Here is a 14118-nt window from a genome sequence, read left to right as displayed (position 1 = left end):
CATTTGCAGGTGTGATGTAAGGTAAGGTTGTGGAAATATCATTTACAAATGTTACAACCTTCAATAAGGTTGCTGCAGAGTAATTTCTCTTTTAACATAATGTACAAACAATGCAGCTAGGTGAATGAGTTTACTGTGACTGAACGGGAAAGAGATTGGTTTCAAATCATTATTTCAGTGTGTGGGTAATTTATTTAAGATCCTGGAAGAATGCCAAACAAGGAAGTGTCCCAGGTGGGACTCAAAGACAACTCTGCAGTTTGGAAACATTCTGACTAGAGGAAGCCTGGCAGCTTATGAATCCATGTGATTGTTTAACCATTCGAGATATTTAGACACCCTTGTGTAAACCCCGTAAGTGCCTTCGGTAGCACAGCCCTTCCCCCAGCTGACAATCCCTGTCAGAAACCAGGTGTTTTTGTACTTTGTGGCATGAGGTCCGCCGCTGTCCCCCTTGCAGGCATCTTTAGTCCCACTGAGGTCTCCTGCACAGAACATGTTCTTTGTAATATTTAAGTGGGTCTCCTGCATACACTCTTGTGTCTTTACACGTGGCAGATCAATTCTCATCAGAACAGCAGCGGTAGCACCTCCTTCTATTAGACGCCCCCATCCACTCACTGTGGAGAATCTAATGGCGGACAGCTCAGATGTTGCGAACTGTTTCTCAGGCAAACATATCGGTACCACATAGTCACTGAAGTTAACAGGTGCCTCCAGGTGCAGCAGGGCAATGTCATGGTTAGTTGTGCCTGGAATGTATTTTTCATGCATTATGATTTCAGAAACCTTCCTTTCTTGCTCCCCTTCATCCTTGTGATCTATTCGGTGTTCACCTAGAAAAGCAATTAAACCCATCAGGTTCACATAAATAGTAAGCTCCTTAACTCCACACAGCTCTTATGGAAAGAGATCACTAAGCTGACATTTCTTCTCTTCTTACTACATTTCCATGGCCACTACTGAATCCTGCATTATTCATTCTTTTCTTTGGTTCAGCAGAGACCGTACCTCTTCCTTCATTCCAGCTTTTTCCCTTGACAGAAGACGTGGAATAGGGTTCAGTGACAGAATTACAGCAGAAACAAGCAAAGTAAGGGTGCAGCTTCAAGAGGGCCTATTACTGCATTAGAACTACCCAGCTTGGCTATTCCAGGACTAAATTCTAGCACAGAAAAGACTAGACTAGGTTCCATGACAAGGTTTTTATATATATATATATATATATATATATATATATATACATATACATATACATATACATATACACATATACACACACACACACCCCTAAGTACCAGACACTAGGAGCCAAATTCATCCTGAGTGTAACTCCACTGGCATCTGCATTTCCCAGCAGTTGGGGAGAAGAAATCAGAGTATCACATCCACAGCATGTACCCCACTTGCCCCCACACTCTGAAGGATCCATGAGCCAATCAGGGAGTGGGCCAAGAACAGGAGGGACTGAGGGGTTGACCGGGCTCTCCCTGATTGTCCATGGGGAAAACTTTTCCTCTGCCACTCCGTGACAGCAGAGTTCCTCCTGGAACCATGCTGCTAACTGGCCCTGACTGCCGCGGCCCCAAACCCTTCTCAAGGCTGGGTTCCATGGTGCAGAGGCAGACGCCATTCACACCTTTGCACTCTGCACTGTAATTAATCTGTTCACCCATCCCCATTACAATGGGGGTAGTTCAGCAAGTTTAGAGCCATTTTGATCCCAGCCGTGGAATTGTCATTTTGTAAGACTTCTGTTTTTTGAGACTTACATTATGGCCGAGAGGTCATTTAGGAATCGCTAACTGCTTCTGTCATAAGCAAACAGATGGCCATTGTGTTTGTAATCAGTTTTTGACAGATATTGGTTGTATTTAACCCTTCCAAATGTTTGCAGAGTCACACCGTGTCAAAGTGGCATAACTCCACTGACTTGGGAGGAATCACTGTGGATTTACACAAGCGAAGCTGACAACAAATTTTGGGCCACAAAGTTTGAAAAAGTGAGGCAAGCGAAAGACTTACCCAGTTTTACTCGGAGCTGTTTGGGATGTGTGTTCTCTAAGCAGTGAGCGGCAGTAACCACCCAGCTCGGCGCCAGCAGGGAACCCCCACACTTTTGTTTCCCATTCTCTATTAGCAGAGCCTGAAATATGCAAAAGAAACTTTTACATTATACCAATTTGTTTGACCTGAAATTCTATAGAATTTACAGAGAACATTAATCTTATTTAGCCTGCAAGGACCATGTGTAGTCATCATTTTCCTAACTGCTGATTGGTGAAGGTACCATTAGATCTTCAAGGAAGGGACTATGGTGCATAGCCCAGGTGGACCTAGGTTTTTAGACGAATCATGTTAGTAACTCAGGCTTAAAGTAATTCAGGGTTTTATTGGAACTAGGCATCCAACTTCCGTTGAAAGTCAATAGGAGTTGAGCACTTAACTCCCTTGGGCTCTTTGAAAATCCCAGCCTCAGATGCAAACACATTTATAAGTAGGCTGTAAATGCTCATGCTGAGAAGCTCCTTAATCTACAAGCAAAGGTATCATGTTAGGACTACTCATGGAAGAAGGTACACAGTGAGAGTAAAGGTATCAGCATTTGAGATCTTGGCAATGTTTCTATGTCTTGTGCTTTGCCTTTTCAGAATTTAAATCTTACACAGGAATGTGTTTGGATCTAAATTACTAAAATTATTAGTCCTGAAATAAAGGGTTTTATTTTCCTATTTGCTCAAAGAGAAACTTCGTGCCTGGCCCCAAAGTAGACAATTGACAACTTGGCTACTCTACACACAGAATTTAGGGAAGAGTTTTGCATTGCTACTCTCTCTCTTTTTTTATTCCCTCATGCTTGAACCCACCATTCACACCAATTGCATGGTAAATGGGAGGGGAAAAAAATCTTCCCTTGGATAATTTTGCTAGCATATGTTATTGATTCTGCCTATTTTGCCCAAGAGTTCACATCCCAGTAACTACAGCTGACACGCTTGTGGGCAATCTCACCAATAAGGCCAAAGACTGGATGGGCAGAGCATGGAGGAGGCTGAATTGCCATTTCGTGCCTGGAAAAGCAGTCACTCCAGCAGAGGGATAAGGTATATTATCAGGGAGGCAGTGGCGGTGGGTGGGGAGCTTGTATTACCTTTAGATGTGCCCTAGCTATTCTGTGGCTGCAGAGAGGTGTCTGTTATCCAGCACTGTGCATCCAACTCCTTTCTCAAGGTCTCAGTTGATGACAGAAAATGAAATAGAAGACTCACCTGCCACGGACACTCGCCTGGAGGACAGACAGAACCACCTACTATTCTCCCCTGCTGACTTGCACGTTGCTTTGCCAAAACAGGTATTTTTCCACATGGGTAATCCACTGTGAAAAATAATAAATAAATCACAGTACTAAGTGTGATTAAATACAACGAATCCACTGGAAAACACAGAGGGCCAAATTCTCTGCTAGGGTTACTCCAGAAAATTCCCTCCATGAGTCATGCCAGCAGAGAATTCAGCCAGTAGTCTAATGGTGTTGCTAATCACCGAGTATTTTAAATCGCCCAGTGAGTAAATGTTTTTTTTCTGGCTGGACACTGCCCACAAGTGGTGTTACTTTACAATATAGACCCTTTGGTTAAGAAGTTGCACTCAGGTACCACAGGAGGCTCCGAAAAAGGCTTTGATATAGTGTGTTTAGTGCCTCTTGAATTCCTCCAGGGTTTTCATGATGATCTTTTAAAGCGGGCAGGACAACTGGGTCCCTTTGAATCCTCCGTCACACCTGATCTCCTGCTACTAGACTTCCTGTCATTCCCCCCCACAAAACAAAAAAACTGCTGACCTCCTGAGGTGCACGTGGAGAGGTCCCGTCTCCTACCCACTTAGGAAGCAAGACCCCATGTCCTCTATGACAAGCGGCAGCTAAAATCTGCAGGATTCTGCAGCACTCTGAGGATGAAATCCTGATCCTACTGAAGTCAATTCTGGCCCCTGAAGCAGCAGACAGGAAATTCCACTACAGACTCAGGTAAATTAGGTTGTTAGTGAATTAAATGGGAATATAAATAACACAATTAGTATCTCATTGATTTATTTGGACATTAAATTCAACATAATTTGTGCTGCCCCCACATGATCAGTGTTGAGTGTTGTCACAGTCCCTGGGTAGGGTGACCCAGCTGAGACCTTTTCCAGTCCCCCCGGTCTACCCCTTTCCATTGGCAAAGCCAGGTTTTGCAGCTAGGGTGGGGCGTATGTGACGGGTCATTGGTGTTACCACCTTCAGGTATACCCAGTGGCTTGCTAATTTCACACATTGTCATGCCTGCTGCACTCTCTGCCCCCGCACTGCAACCCTAAACCCGGCTTGGAGCAGAAGGAAGGCCACAGGGGACAGTGTGGGGAGGAAGCTGGAGAGCAAGCCCGCACTGCACTCACCCTGCAGTGATGGGTCCTGGCCCACAGGGCAGGGCCCAGCTCCTCACTATGGGAGTTGCAACCTGGCGTACAGGGTCACAGCGCCATTCAGGTTTGGCCCAGCCACCCCTCCATCATGCTGGAGGAGCAGCCAAGACAAATTTGAGTGAGTGGTGTTGTAACATGGTGTATGGGGTCACCACACTATGTAACCCTTTGTGCCATGTTGCAATGACTGGAGCAGGGAGCCAGGCCCAGCCTTGCAGCACAGGAGCTGCCTCTGACAGGTGAGCAGGAGGTCGGCTCATTCCCCAGCCCCATATGAAAATTTGGGTCATACACTTCTTTTTGCCAATTGCATAATAAGCTTGAAAAGGCACCACACTTACACACACCTAAAGGCAGTTGGGGGTGGAAGGAGAGATGTCCCCCTGTCCCCCAACTAGTAGCTTCATCACTTCCCCTTTTAAGTGACAGGCCTGTACTGTGATCCAATCACTCCCAGACTGGGTCTCTAGGTGGCATCCCTCTGGTTGCCAACCATGACACCTAGCACATCCAATGGGCTTGGCATCTGCATGAGTTTCCCTTTGGGCACCTGTAAGTAGGGCCACAGAAGCAGCTTCCCCAAAAGAAGTACCATTTATTTTGCCCATAGGTGCACAGTACTCAGAAAAATGGATTTACAACAACGGAGGCCTGCACCCCAACTGCTTCACCTATACTTGGCCTTCCTCTCAAGGCCGTGAGTACACGAGTCAGCCATGGTGCTCCCCATTGTATCTGGGGGCTGTTAAAGCATGCCTGCTGCAGATCCCTGGCTCTCAGTCTGCCTGTGTCTTCCTGCAGCAGCTGACAACCCTTTCTCCCCATCCCTTTCTGTAGGGTAGATCTGTTAACAGATTGGTGTCTTTTGATCTCCAGATTCTTAGCCTTTGTAAAACATCTCTGTAGCCGGGATAGGCCATAAACCTGGCTCTTGTATTTGAGCGTTTACTGGGGTGCATCTTTTAGGCCATTGTTTTACCTTTTACCTTTCCAGCCTACTTCCTTTAACAACCCCTTTTCATCTAACTCTAATCATTCAGGCAGGGTGATGTCACCCAGGGCTCATTTACACAGCAATTAAACACCTGGGGCTGGTCTGGGTCAGCTGACTCAGACTCACCCGGGATCAGGCTGCTGGGCTATAAAATTGCTGTGAAGTTGTTCGGGCTTGGGCTGCAGATGAGGCTCTGGGACTCCAGCCCTACCCTGAATGGCTACACCATGGAGCCAGAGCCCCACCCGAGTCAGCTGATCCAGACCAGCCGCAGTTGTTTAATTGCAATATAGACATACCCTCAGATATACTGAGGGGCATATGAAGTTTATAAACAATAAAATGTGATGTGGATTTTGGTATTGAAAATGCATAATGGCATTGTAGAAGTTGTCAGAGTGAGTTGGAGGGTCTGACAGCTGGGTAGGAACACTTGCTATATGGGAAGGCATGGAAGACGGTGTTGATTTTTTGGAATCAAGGAGACAACTGATGATTTGGGCACTGAAGAAGGGAAACATCTTATTTTCTTCCCCATTTTGGCAGGGTCAGAGGTTTGTGGTGAGTCTGGAATTTCTTGGTCCTCATCCTAACAACCCTAACCAGAAACCAACTGCCCCACTCCAATATCTGCTGCAACCGCCAAGAATGGAGAAACACGTTATTGGATTGATGTTCCTCAGTGAAATCATTTCCAGTGTTGACACCCCAATTGTTCAACTGTTACCATTAGTCTTCAATGTCAATACCCCGGTGAGATGAATGGGAGCAAGTACCTCCGCTCAGAACCACTGGTCCAGGCATTCTGCAAACTCAGTCGTGCACCACTGCAGCAGTTTACACTCAGTTCACACTCTAAAGGTTTTAATTGCAGTCAAAAGAGCTACAGGGGGAAATTTACCCATGCATAAAGGGCAGCTAGACACCCAACTCCTTGTGAAAGTAAATGGGAGTTAGGTGCCTGGCTCCCATTTCAGCTTTGAAAATCTCCTCCTTAATATTTTGAAAATAAAAGCTGATGTTTTGGAGCATAATTATATCGCAACTTGAAAAAAAAAAAAAGAACATAGATGCAGTTATTTATGTGGCCACATAATCACATAGTACCCAGGCCTGTGCTTGAAGGGGCAATCTGAGGCATTTAATCCCTTGCTCCACTAATGAAATAATTTAGGTAGGTTTCAAAGTAGCAGCCATGTTAGTCTGTATTCGCAAAAAGAACAGGAGTACTAGTGGCACCTTAGAGACTAACCAATTTATTTGAGGATAAGCTTTCGTGACCTACAGCTCACTTCATTGGATACATTCAGTGGAAAATAATTTAGTAGGGATTTTACAAGGGAGCTTGGCACCCGTTAATTCCCCTCCTTTAAAAACCCAGCTGTAGTTTGTTATCTCTTCAGATGAGCGAGAATATCATCTTGCTATTCCCTAGAGAAGAGTATCTGAGTTTGTTGGTCTTATTCAGCAGTAAAAAAGAACACTGATTTCTCACTGGTTTTATTAGGGTTATTCCGGTCTTGACTCGTATGTTGAAATAAATACAGTTATGAAGCCTCTATTCATTGGATAAGAATTGATATCTCCTGGAGACAACTGTAAAAAGAAGTTACCCATAAAATATGTTGCTGTAGTGACTTGGTTTGCATAACCTTACCTTGGGGAGTACAGGACACTTCATCATTTGCTAGCATGTAGCCATCTGAGCAAAAGCATTGTCGTATCGTGGTTGGACTGTCAATGCAATAATGTTCACAGTGACCATTTTCATGAATGCACTTCAGTGTGTCATTCAGACCTAAATACGTGAAAAGAACATATTAGTTCCTGAATGTGGTGTCTTATGTTTAACTCGAGTCAATTATGTTTGTAAATTTTGACCAAGAGTGACCTGCAACTCACTAATGTTGATATATTGATAGAGAAAGCTGCTTCTGGTAGGCAAACATTAATGACAGAGCTGTACAGAACTGGGAACTAATTTGTACTCCAGCACAAATTAAAGAGATCAGAAAATGCACCAAAAATCATACAGTGATTGCTATTCAAAATAATTAGCATTTGTCATCAGTTACCACAGTATGGTATCTGAGATACAGCAATCCTCACAATAATTAGAATAGGATATCACTGTTGTCACTGTATGGTAACTGTTATCAAATATGTCTATTTAAAAATTGGAACCACTGTATTCCTTTCACCCACAGCAGTGCACTGGGAAGGCTACAGGATAATCCACTGCAGCAGAAGACCTCTCTTCTGGAGAAAAGATATGTCTGAATGGTCAGTAATTCAAGCCATCTGAATGGCTGAACATTTATGGGTGCTTTATAATAATAATAATAAATAATAAATAATAGTAATAGTAATAATAATAATAATTTATCCAGTACCTGCCCCAGAGACACAAGCTGCTACCATGTGGGACAAACAAACAGAATAAGTAAGTATGGAGGTCGTGTAATAATCCAGATGGGAAACACTAGCAAATAGGTTGGTTTTCACAAGTTTTTTTTAAAGGGGGGGAGAAGGAACCTTGCAGATATTGACTAAGGCTGTTCTAGTGTGGGACAGCATGAAAAGGTGACAAAAAAAGTTAGGACTGGGCAAAGAAGACAGAGCTAGCGGTCAGGAGAGAAGCATGAGCAGGAAATGGGAAGGGTTATAGGAGGTGAGAGTAATATAGGCTGGACTGGGATCATGGATGCTTTATTACAGATGCTTAACAGTAGTTAAAGCCACTAGTTAGGCAACGCATTTAGATCGGACAAGCTCCTTTGGGTCTACACTGTACTTATGTACTAAATTTAATAGTCAGTATATAGAGCTAGATCCAATGCTCATTGAAATCAATTAAAAGACTCCCACTGATGTCACTGGGCATTGGATCTGGCCCATTGTTCTTTTAATGAAAGTGTAGGCAAGGACCTTTTTCATGTGCATGTATTTATACACTGTGACAATCTATAATATGGTCACCCCTTTTACAATTATGATAAATCTTGTGCAAAGTATGCCTTGTGAGGTACCACTGGAAAGTCATAATCTGCTGACCATTACTGTCCTGTTGAACTGTATGCATCATCATTGTACATGATGTTATGAGATTTTGCTACATATTTGCTACTGAAACATGTTGAGAGTCTGGGAAATGTCCACAGACTAGCCCCTCAGAGAGGACAAAGAAACTGCAAACACAGAGGTCTTACATGCCAAACCTCAGGTAGCCAAAAGATGCAAAGAAAAATTTGCAATTCATAATGAAGGATAGTCAGCAGCACACGTACACCATGAGGGCTACCTAATCCCATGACACAGCATGGATTTTTCCAGCACGTGGGGAAAAGTATAAATGAGGGACAGTGGCATCACTACAGGGTCTCTCTCTCCTCCCCATCTCAACACCTGGAAGCAAGATCATTTGGAAGACAAAGAGACGTCTCCTTGAACTGGGAGGAAGGGGTGATTTTAACTAGTTAGTATAAACCGTGAACTGAAAACTGCCTGCAATGTCCAGTAGGCCAAGAAAAACTGTTGGATTCAAATCTTGCTCAGCCTGATAAAATGTAGGATTTAGAATGTGTGTTTAGTTTTTGTTTCTTATGTAACCAAGTCTGACCTTTATGCCTACCACGTATAATCACTGAAAATCTACTTTTCTTTTGTTAGTAAAATTATTTTGATGTTTAATCTAAACCAATGAGTTTGTCTCAAGTGCTCAGATTACAGAGGCTGGAGTATGTGCACTGTCCTTTGAGGGAGTGGGGAACTAACCGGTGAGCTTGCATTAATCAAGAAGGCCTTGAGCAGTATAAGACGACATTTCTGGGGTGCAAGGCTGGGGAAATTCGCTGGGGTCTTCCTGTGTGCAGTTCATGAGTGGCTTGGGAGAGCATTCATGTAACTTTGCTGGGTGTGCCTCTTCACACTGATGGCTAAGTGAACAGAGCCTGAGGGGTTTGCTGTACACTCGCATAGCAGTGTAGGAGACAGTCTGGGGAGAAGAGTTAAAGTGGGCACAGTGATTACGCAGTCCAGATTGCACCCGGGGGCATGTCACGCACACCATACAATATTTCCATTTCTAAACCAAAGGGTTACCATAATCCAGTTAGAAAAATGCCCCTTTTCCCTCAGGTGGTTGAGAAGGTAAATTTAGAAGATCTACACTGTGTAACACTTATGTGGCTGCTATGTAGAGTGACTGCAATACCCGTTTACTGAATGCTTTATCAAACATAGCAATGTTAACTGTGGCAACAATCTCTTCTCTGCTAGAATGATACCCAATAATAATAATGTTTGCTACCAGTCCTTTTTAAAAATAACAATGTATTTATCAGAGCAGCTTGCATTTGCATAGTGTTTTGTTTTTTAAAAATTTAATACCTGACCTTTTTCACAGTTTTTGCCCTTATACTCCTCAGGGCAAAGGCAAACGTAAGCCTGAAGTTGGTCAACACATGTCCCACCATTCTGACAGGGGTCAGAGTCACACTGGTTGGCATCTGTAAAAACACACAGTATCAGTAAGACTCACAAGAAGGATTACAATGGTGCAATTTCAGTAATTATTAGAACACATGAAATTCTCATACCAACATAATTCTGCCAGAATTCCATCTGGAACAAAGAGGAAAAAAGGGCATAAGGAATTATCCAGACAATATTATGCATCATTTCATGTACAAAGGATAAGTATGTTGTCTAATACCATAACAAACAAATTATAGAGGTATAGCACATGGTAGTTGAAGGGTGAATAAAGTTGTGCCTACTTAGAGAACATGCCTAAAAGTTAACACAATATTAATTTGCAGCTCTCTGTATATTTTAAGACACAGGCAATATAAGACAAAAGTACTATATTAGACACTTTTCAGCTTCCAGGGTTTAAGGGTCAAAATCCATTTATGTTTCTATTAATAAGATGGGAAGATGCAAGATAAAAATCAGGCCAACAGAAGACCCCCGAACCTCCCCCACCCCTTACTTACTGTCCTTTTATCATCTTGAAAGATTTCTCTGGCTTCCTCATATGAACACATTTCCTCAAAGCACTCCCGTTGTAGCGACCCAAGTTTTAACTCTTCAAAGAAGCTATTCGCTCTTCTTTGTCTTTTCAACAAGCTGTTTGCCTGCTCCTGCTTTAAGAAGACTGAAAAATTGAAATAATTGGAACTCTGCAGGCACATTTTCTCTCTCCAGAAACAAAGTACAGTAGAACCTCAGAGTTACGAACACCAGAGTTACGAACTGACCAGTCAGCCACACACACCTTGTTTGGAGCCGACAGTACGCAATCAGGCAGCAGCAGAGAACAAAACAAAACAAAAAAAAGCAAATACAGTACAGCACTGTGTTAAATGTAAGCTACTCAAAAAATAAAGGGAAAACATTTTTCTTCTGCATAGTAGAGTTTCAAAGCTGTTGTAAGTCAATGTTCAGTTGTAAACGTTTGAAAGAACCACGATAACGTTTTGTTCAGAATTACGAACAACCTCCATTCCTGAGGTGTTTGTAACGCTGAAGTTCTGTAAGCCAATGAGATTTCAGCTTCCTTTACTTTTTAAATCTGGGCTGTTTGCAACAATGTTTAAAGCAGGCCAGGCCACGCCAAGCACATTCCCATTGTGCAACATTGCACAATCTTGTAGAGACATTATTTACCTACCCTTCCGCACATGAGGTAAAGTGACAGATGCTAGATTTTTATGTAGGCCAAAGCTTTAGAGAAAATGGTAGTAATTCTAGAATTATATAGCAGTTCTGCAACCAAATAATTCATGAAGACTTACCATGCACCATGTGGTAGGTTTCCAAAAAGTAGGACAGGATTTCCTTTAGTTCTGGCAGCCAAACAACAATTAGACAAGTGGCACGTAGCCTCTCATATTTACCCAATTTATCTGCCGACCCTTGTGTTTTACTATATTTTCCATATAAACTCACTTGGTAAGATAAAGATCTTTGGATGGATCACAACTTTTCCAGACTCCCAATCCCCTCCACTCACACACTCCATTTCTCCCACTTCTTTCATCTACTCTTACCTTCTTTGGACCAGCAGGATGGAGTCCATAGGCCACTAATGGTCCATAAAGCAAAGCTTGAGAACAACTGCTCTAATTTATTCCCACTTACTTTTCTTCTGAAAAGACTCTGGGCCATGGCAATACCTTTGCTGGCAAAGGAGAGCAGGATGAGTTTCCATTCTGAGCCAGTCATCACCATGCCTTTGCACCAGCTAGAGGAGCTTGTATGTGACTTCTAAACTCAGCAAACTGGTACCATGTGGCACTCTTCCTGGCAGTCTGAGTCAGGGTTAATGGGCAAGGAGAGCAGAAGTCAGACTGGAGTGGTATGCAAGACGGCACATCTCTTGTCTACACCAGTTTGTGAATAATGTGAACTTTCTTTTAAAAAAAGAGTTATGGTTGTGCTGTAGTGGAGACCCAGTCCTGACTGGTGTCTTTAGGTGCTATTGTTAAACAAATGCTAAATTGATATATAATAACTGATAATAAATAATGTGACTCAGTGTATTTCTGAATCTCTACACAGTAGACTGTAAAAACTATCAGTCTGTGAGGTATACAGTGTTCTACCACATATTAAACGTTAATTCTGAAGCCTAGTGATGACAATTTAAATGACAATATTGCTCACTATTCCTCTCCTGAGGATTTTGGCAGAAACATGCAACTACTCTGGGATGGTGGGCAAAGTTGGGGATAGAGGATGGAGCTTGAGCAGAGTACTTCCAATCCATTCCCTCTCCAAGATAATTCCTAAAGAGAATGAACTGTCTTGCACTTGGAGGTATCTCTGTAGGGCGGTGCCAAGCCACACTGATGGGATAGGGGTGGGGAAGTTTGCACTGATCATGATACTTATAATAGAGGACTTCAGTCTCCTGGTCTACCAGCCTCCACATCAGCATTAACATCACTAAAATATATATTCATTTAAAAATACAGACGTGATTACTATAGATCCCCCTAAAACAATAATTACCGGCTGTATAGCATTTGCTGCACTACACATAGCACAATGTCTTTTGCTTACGTTCATGTCAGGTTTTATCCTTGCAGTATGTTGAGTATTGTTATTTTTAATTATTTGCAATTGTTTTCTTACTGCATTTGTCCTTGTTAAATTATTAAAGTAAAGGAATACCTATCTATCTGTGGGTGCCCACACTCTCACACACGCACTTCTGTATACGATGGAGATGTATTGGAATCATCTGAGAATTTTCTTTTTTGTATTTTTTCTAAAATGTTTGACCACCATTGCTGAAGAGTGTTAGTCTGTGGATAGCCTGAGCTCTGTGATCACTAGTGCCCTTTGGTTCCCTGGGAGCTGATTTTGAGGCACACATTAAACACCAGGCACCCGACTTTCAGTTGTCGTGGTTCACCCTCATATTACACTACATTTTTTGTAATATCCCTTTTGTAAATTCTTGTGGATTGAATGAGAAGGACTGATAATTGATTCTCTGCTTTTAAAATACCACATATAGGCTTGAATTCCTGCTGGTTTCATCTAGTACACAGGTAGTTGATGGTTTGTAGCTTTCTGTATGGTGAGATAACTTACACATATGAGCCTAGAAATAATTTTTCCCAGTTGACACAATAAGTGCGTGAACACAATCGCCACCCAAAACTATGAGCACATTAGACCACTGTGCAGACTTGGACACATTCATTAGTAATCTTTATGTACTGCCATTGCTGTGGATGATCCAACACTCTTCACAAGAAAATCATTTGGCTAACAATATAATAATAATCATTACAACAGTTTCTGGGACATACCTGCAGCTGGCGAAAGAGGAAGCAGCAGCAAAAAGCAGAAAAGCAAAACCAAGTAGTGGTTGGAAACCATGATGACACTGAAATGCCAGTGTCCCAATATCATGTTGACATTTCAGCAAGAACTGCATGGTGAAAGATCTCTGTTTCAAAGGCTTTGACCTGGAGGAGGGGAGTCATTAAACAGAGAGAGCTGAAACTCGTGCAAATAATTCTATTCATGAAGAAACTAACAAACAAAATCCCTTAATACATTCTCTTTAAAAATAGGCAAAGATCTTGGTTGAGAAGAATTCCCATTCACAGTGTGCAAAGGCCATGCTGATTATTGTGAATGTTGCAGTATGTTCTTATTAACAATCCAGAATGCTATTAAATGTGAAACATAAGTGCCAAATTACAGGCCTCAGCCTGAATAGCACAACATTACATTTTGTATATAGCCATCCGAGAAGTTTGCAGGTGAATCAGAAAGCCAAGAGTAGGCTGATTGGGGAAGGTAAAGATTTGCAGTCTCTTTGAATGTGGTCACATTGTTGATGCTTTAAAATGTACCATGTTCTTTTTCTTCTTGGTTCCCAGTGAAAACCCTGAACTGCTGACTGACTTTATATTGTGACACTAATCAACTAACAAGAAATACCAAGTTCTGCTTTGCTCTCTTTTTGTTTCAGTGAAGGAGCTATGTACCTTATCACAGGTACTACTACACAAAGGACTTAAGTTATATTGGAAAGAAAAGAAGAGGAGAGGAGCAGAATTCCATTTCATTAATAATTGTAGCAGTTTGACTGAATCAACAGATAAAGTTGTATCTGGAAAAATAAGCATTCCTAT

General features: G+C 42.2%; 1 protein-coding gene across 1 annotated transcript; it reads right to left on the bottom strand.

Moving 5' to 3' along the window:
• Window positions 1-294: 294 nt before the first annotated feature.
• Window positions 295-13387, bottom strand: F7 (coagulation factor VII). Its single transcript, XM_073327347.1, has 8 exons — window positions 13285-13387; window positions 10456-10616; window positions 10057-10081; window positions 9853-9966; window positions 7116-7256; window positions 3270-3376; window positions 2026-2146; window positions 295-836 (listed from the first exon to the last, which is right to left on the bottom strand). The coding sequence occupies exons 1-8, from the start codon at window positions 13385-13387 to the stop codon at window positions 295-297; spliced, it is 1314 nt and encodes a 437-aa protein (XP_073183448.1).
• Between the last annotated feature and the right edge of the window lie 731 nt (window positions 13388-14118).

Source organism: Lepidochelys kempii, chromosome 1 (assembly GCF_965140285.1).
Source record: "Lepidochelys kempii isolate rLepKem1 chromosome 1, rLepKem1.hap1, whole genome shotgun sequence".
NCBI lineage: Eukaryota > Metazoa > Chordata > Testudines > Cheloniidae > Lepidochelys > Lepidochelys kempii.
This window is presented reverse-complemented; position numbering and strand designations above follow the sequence as displayed.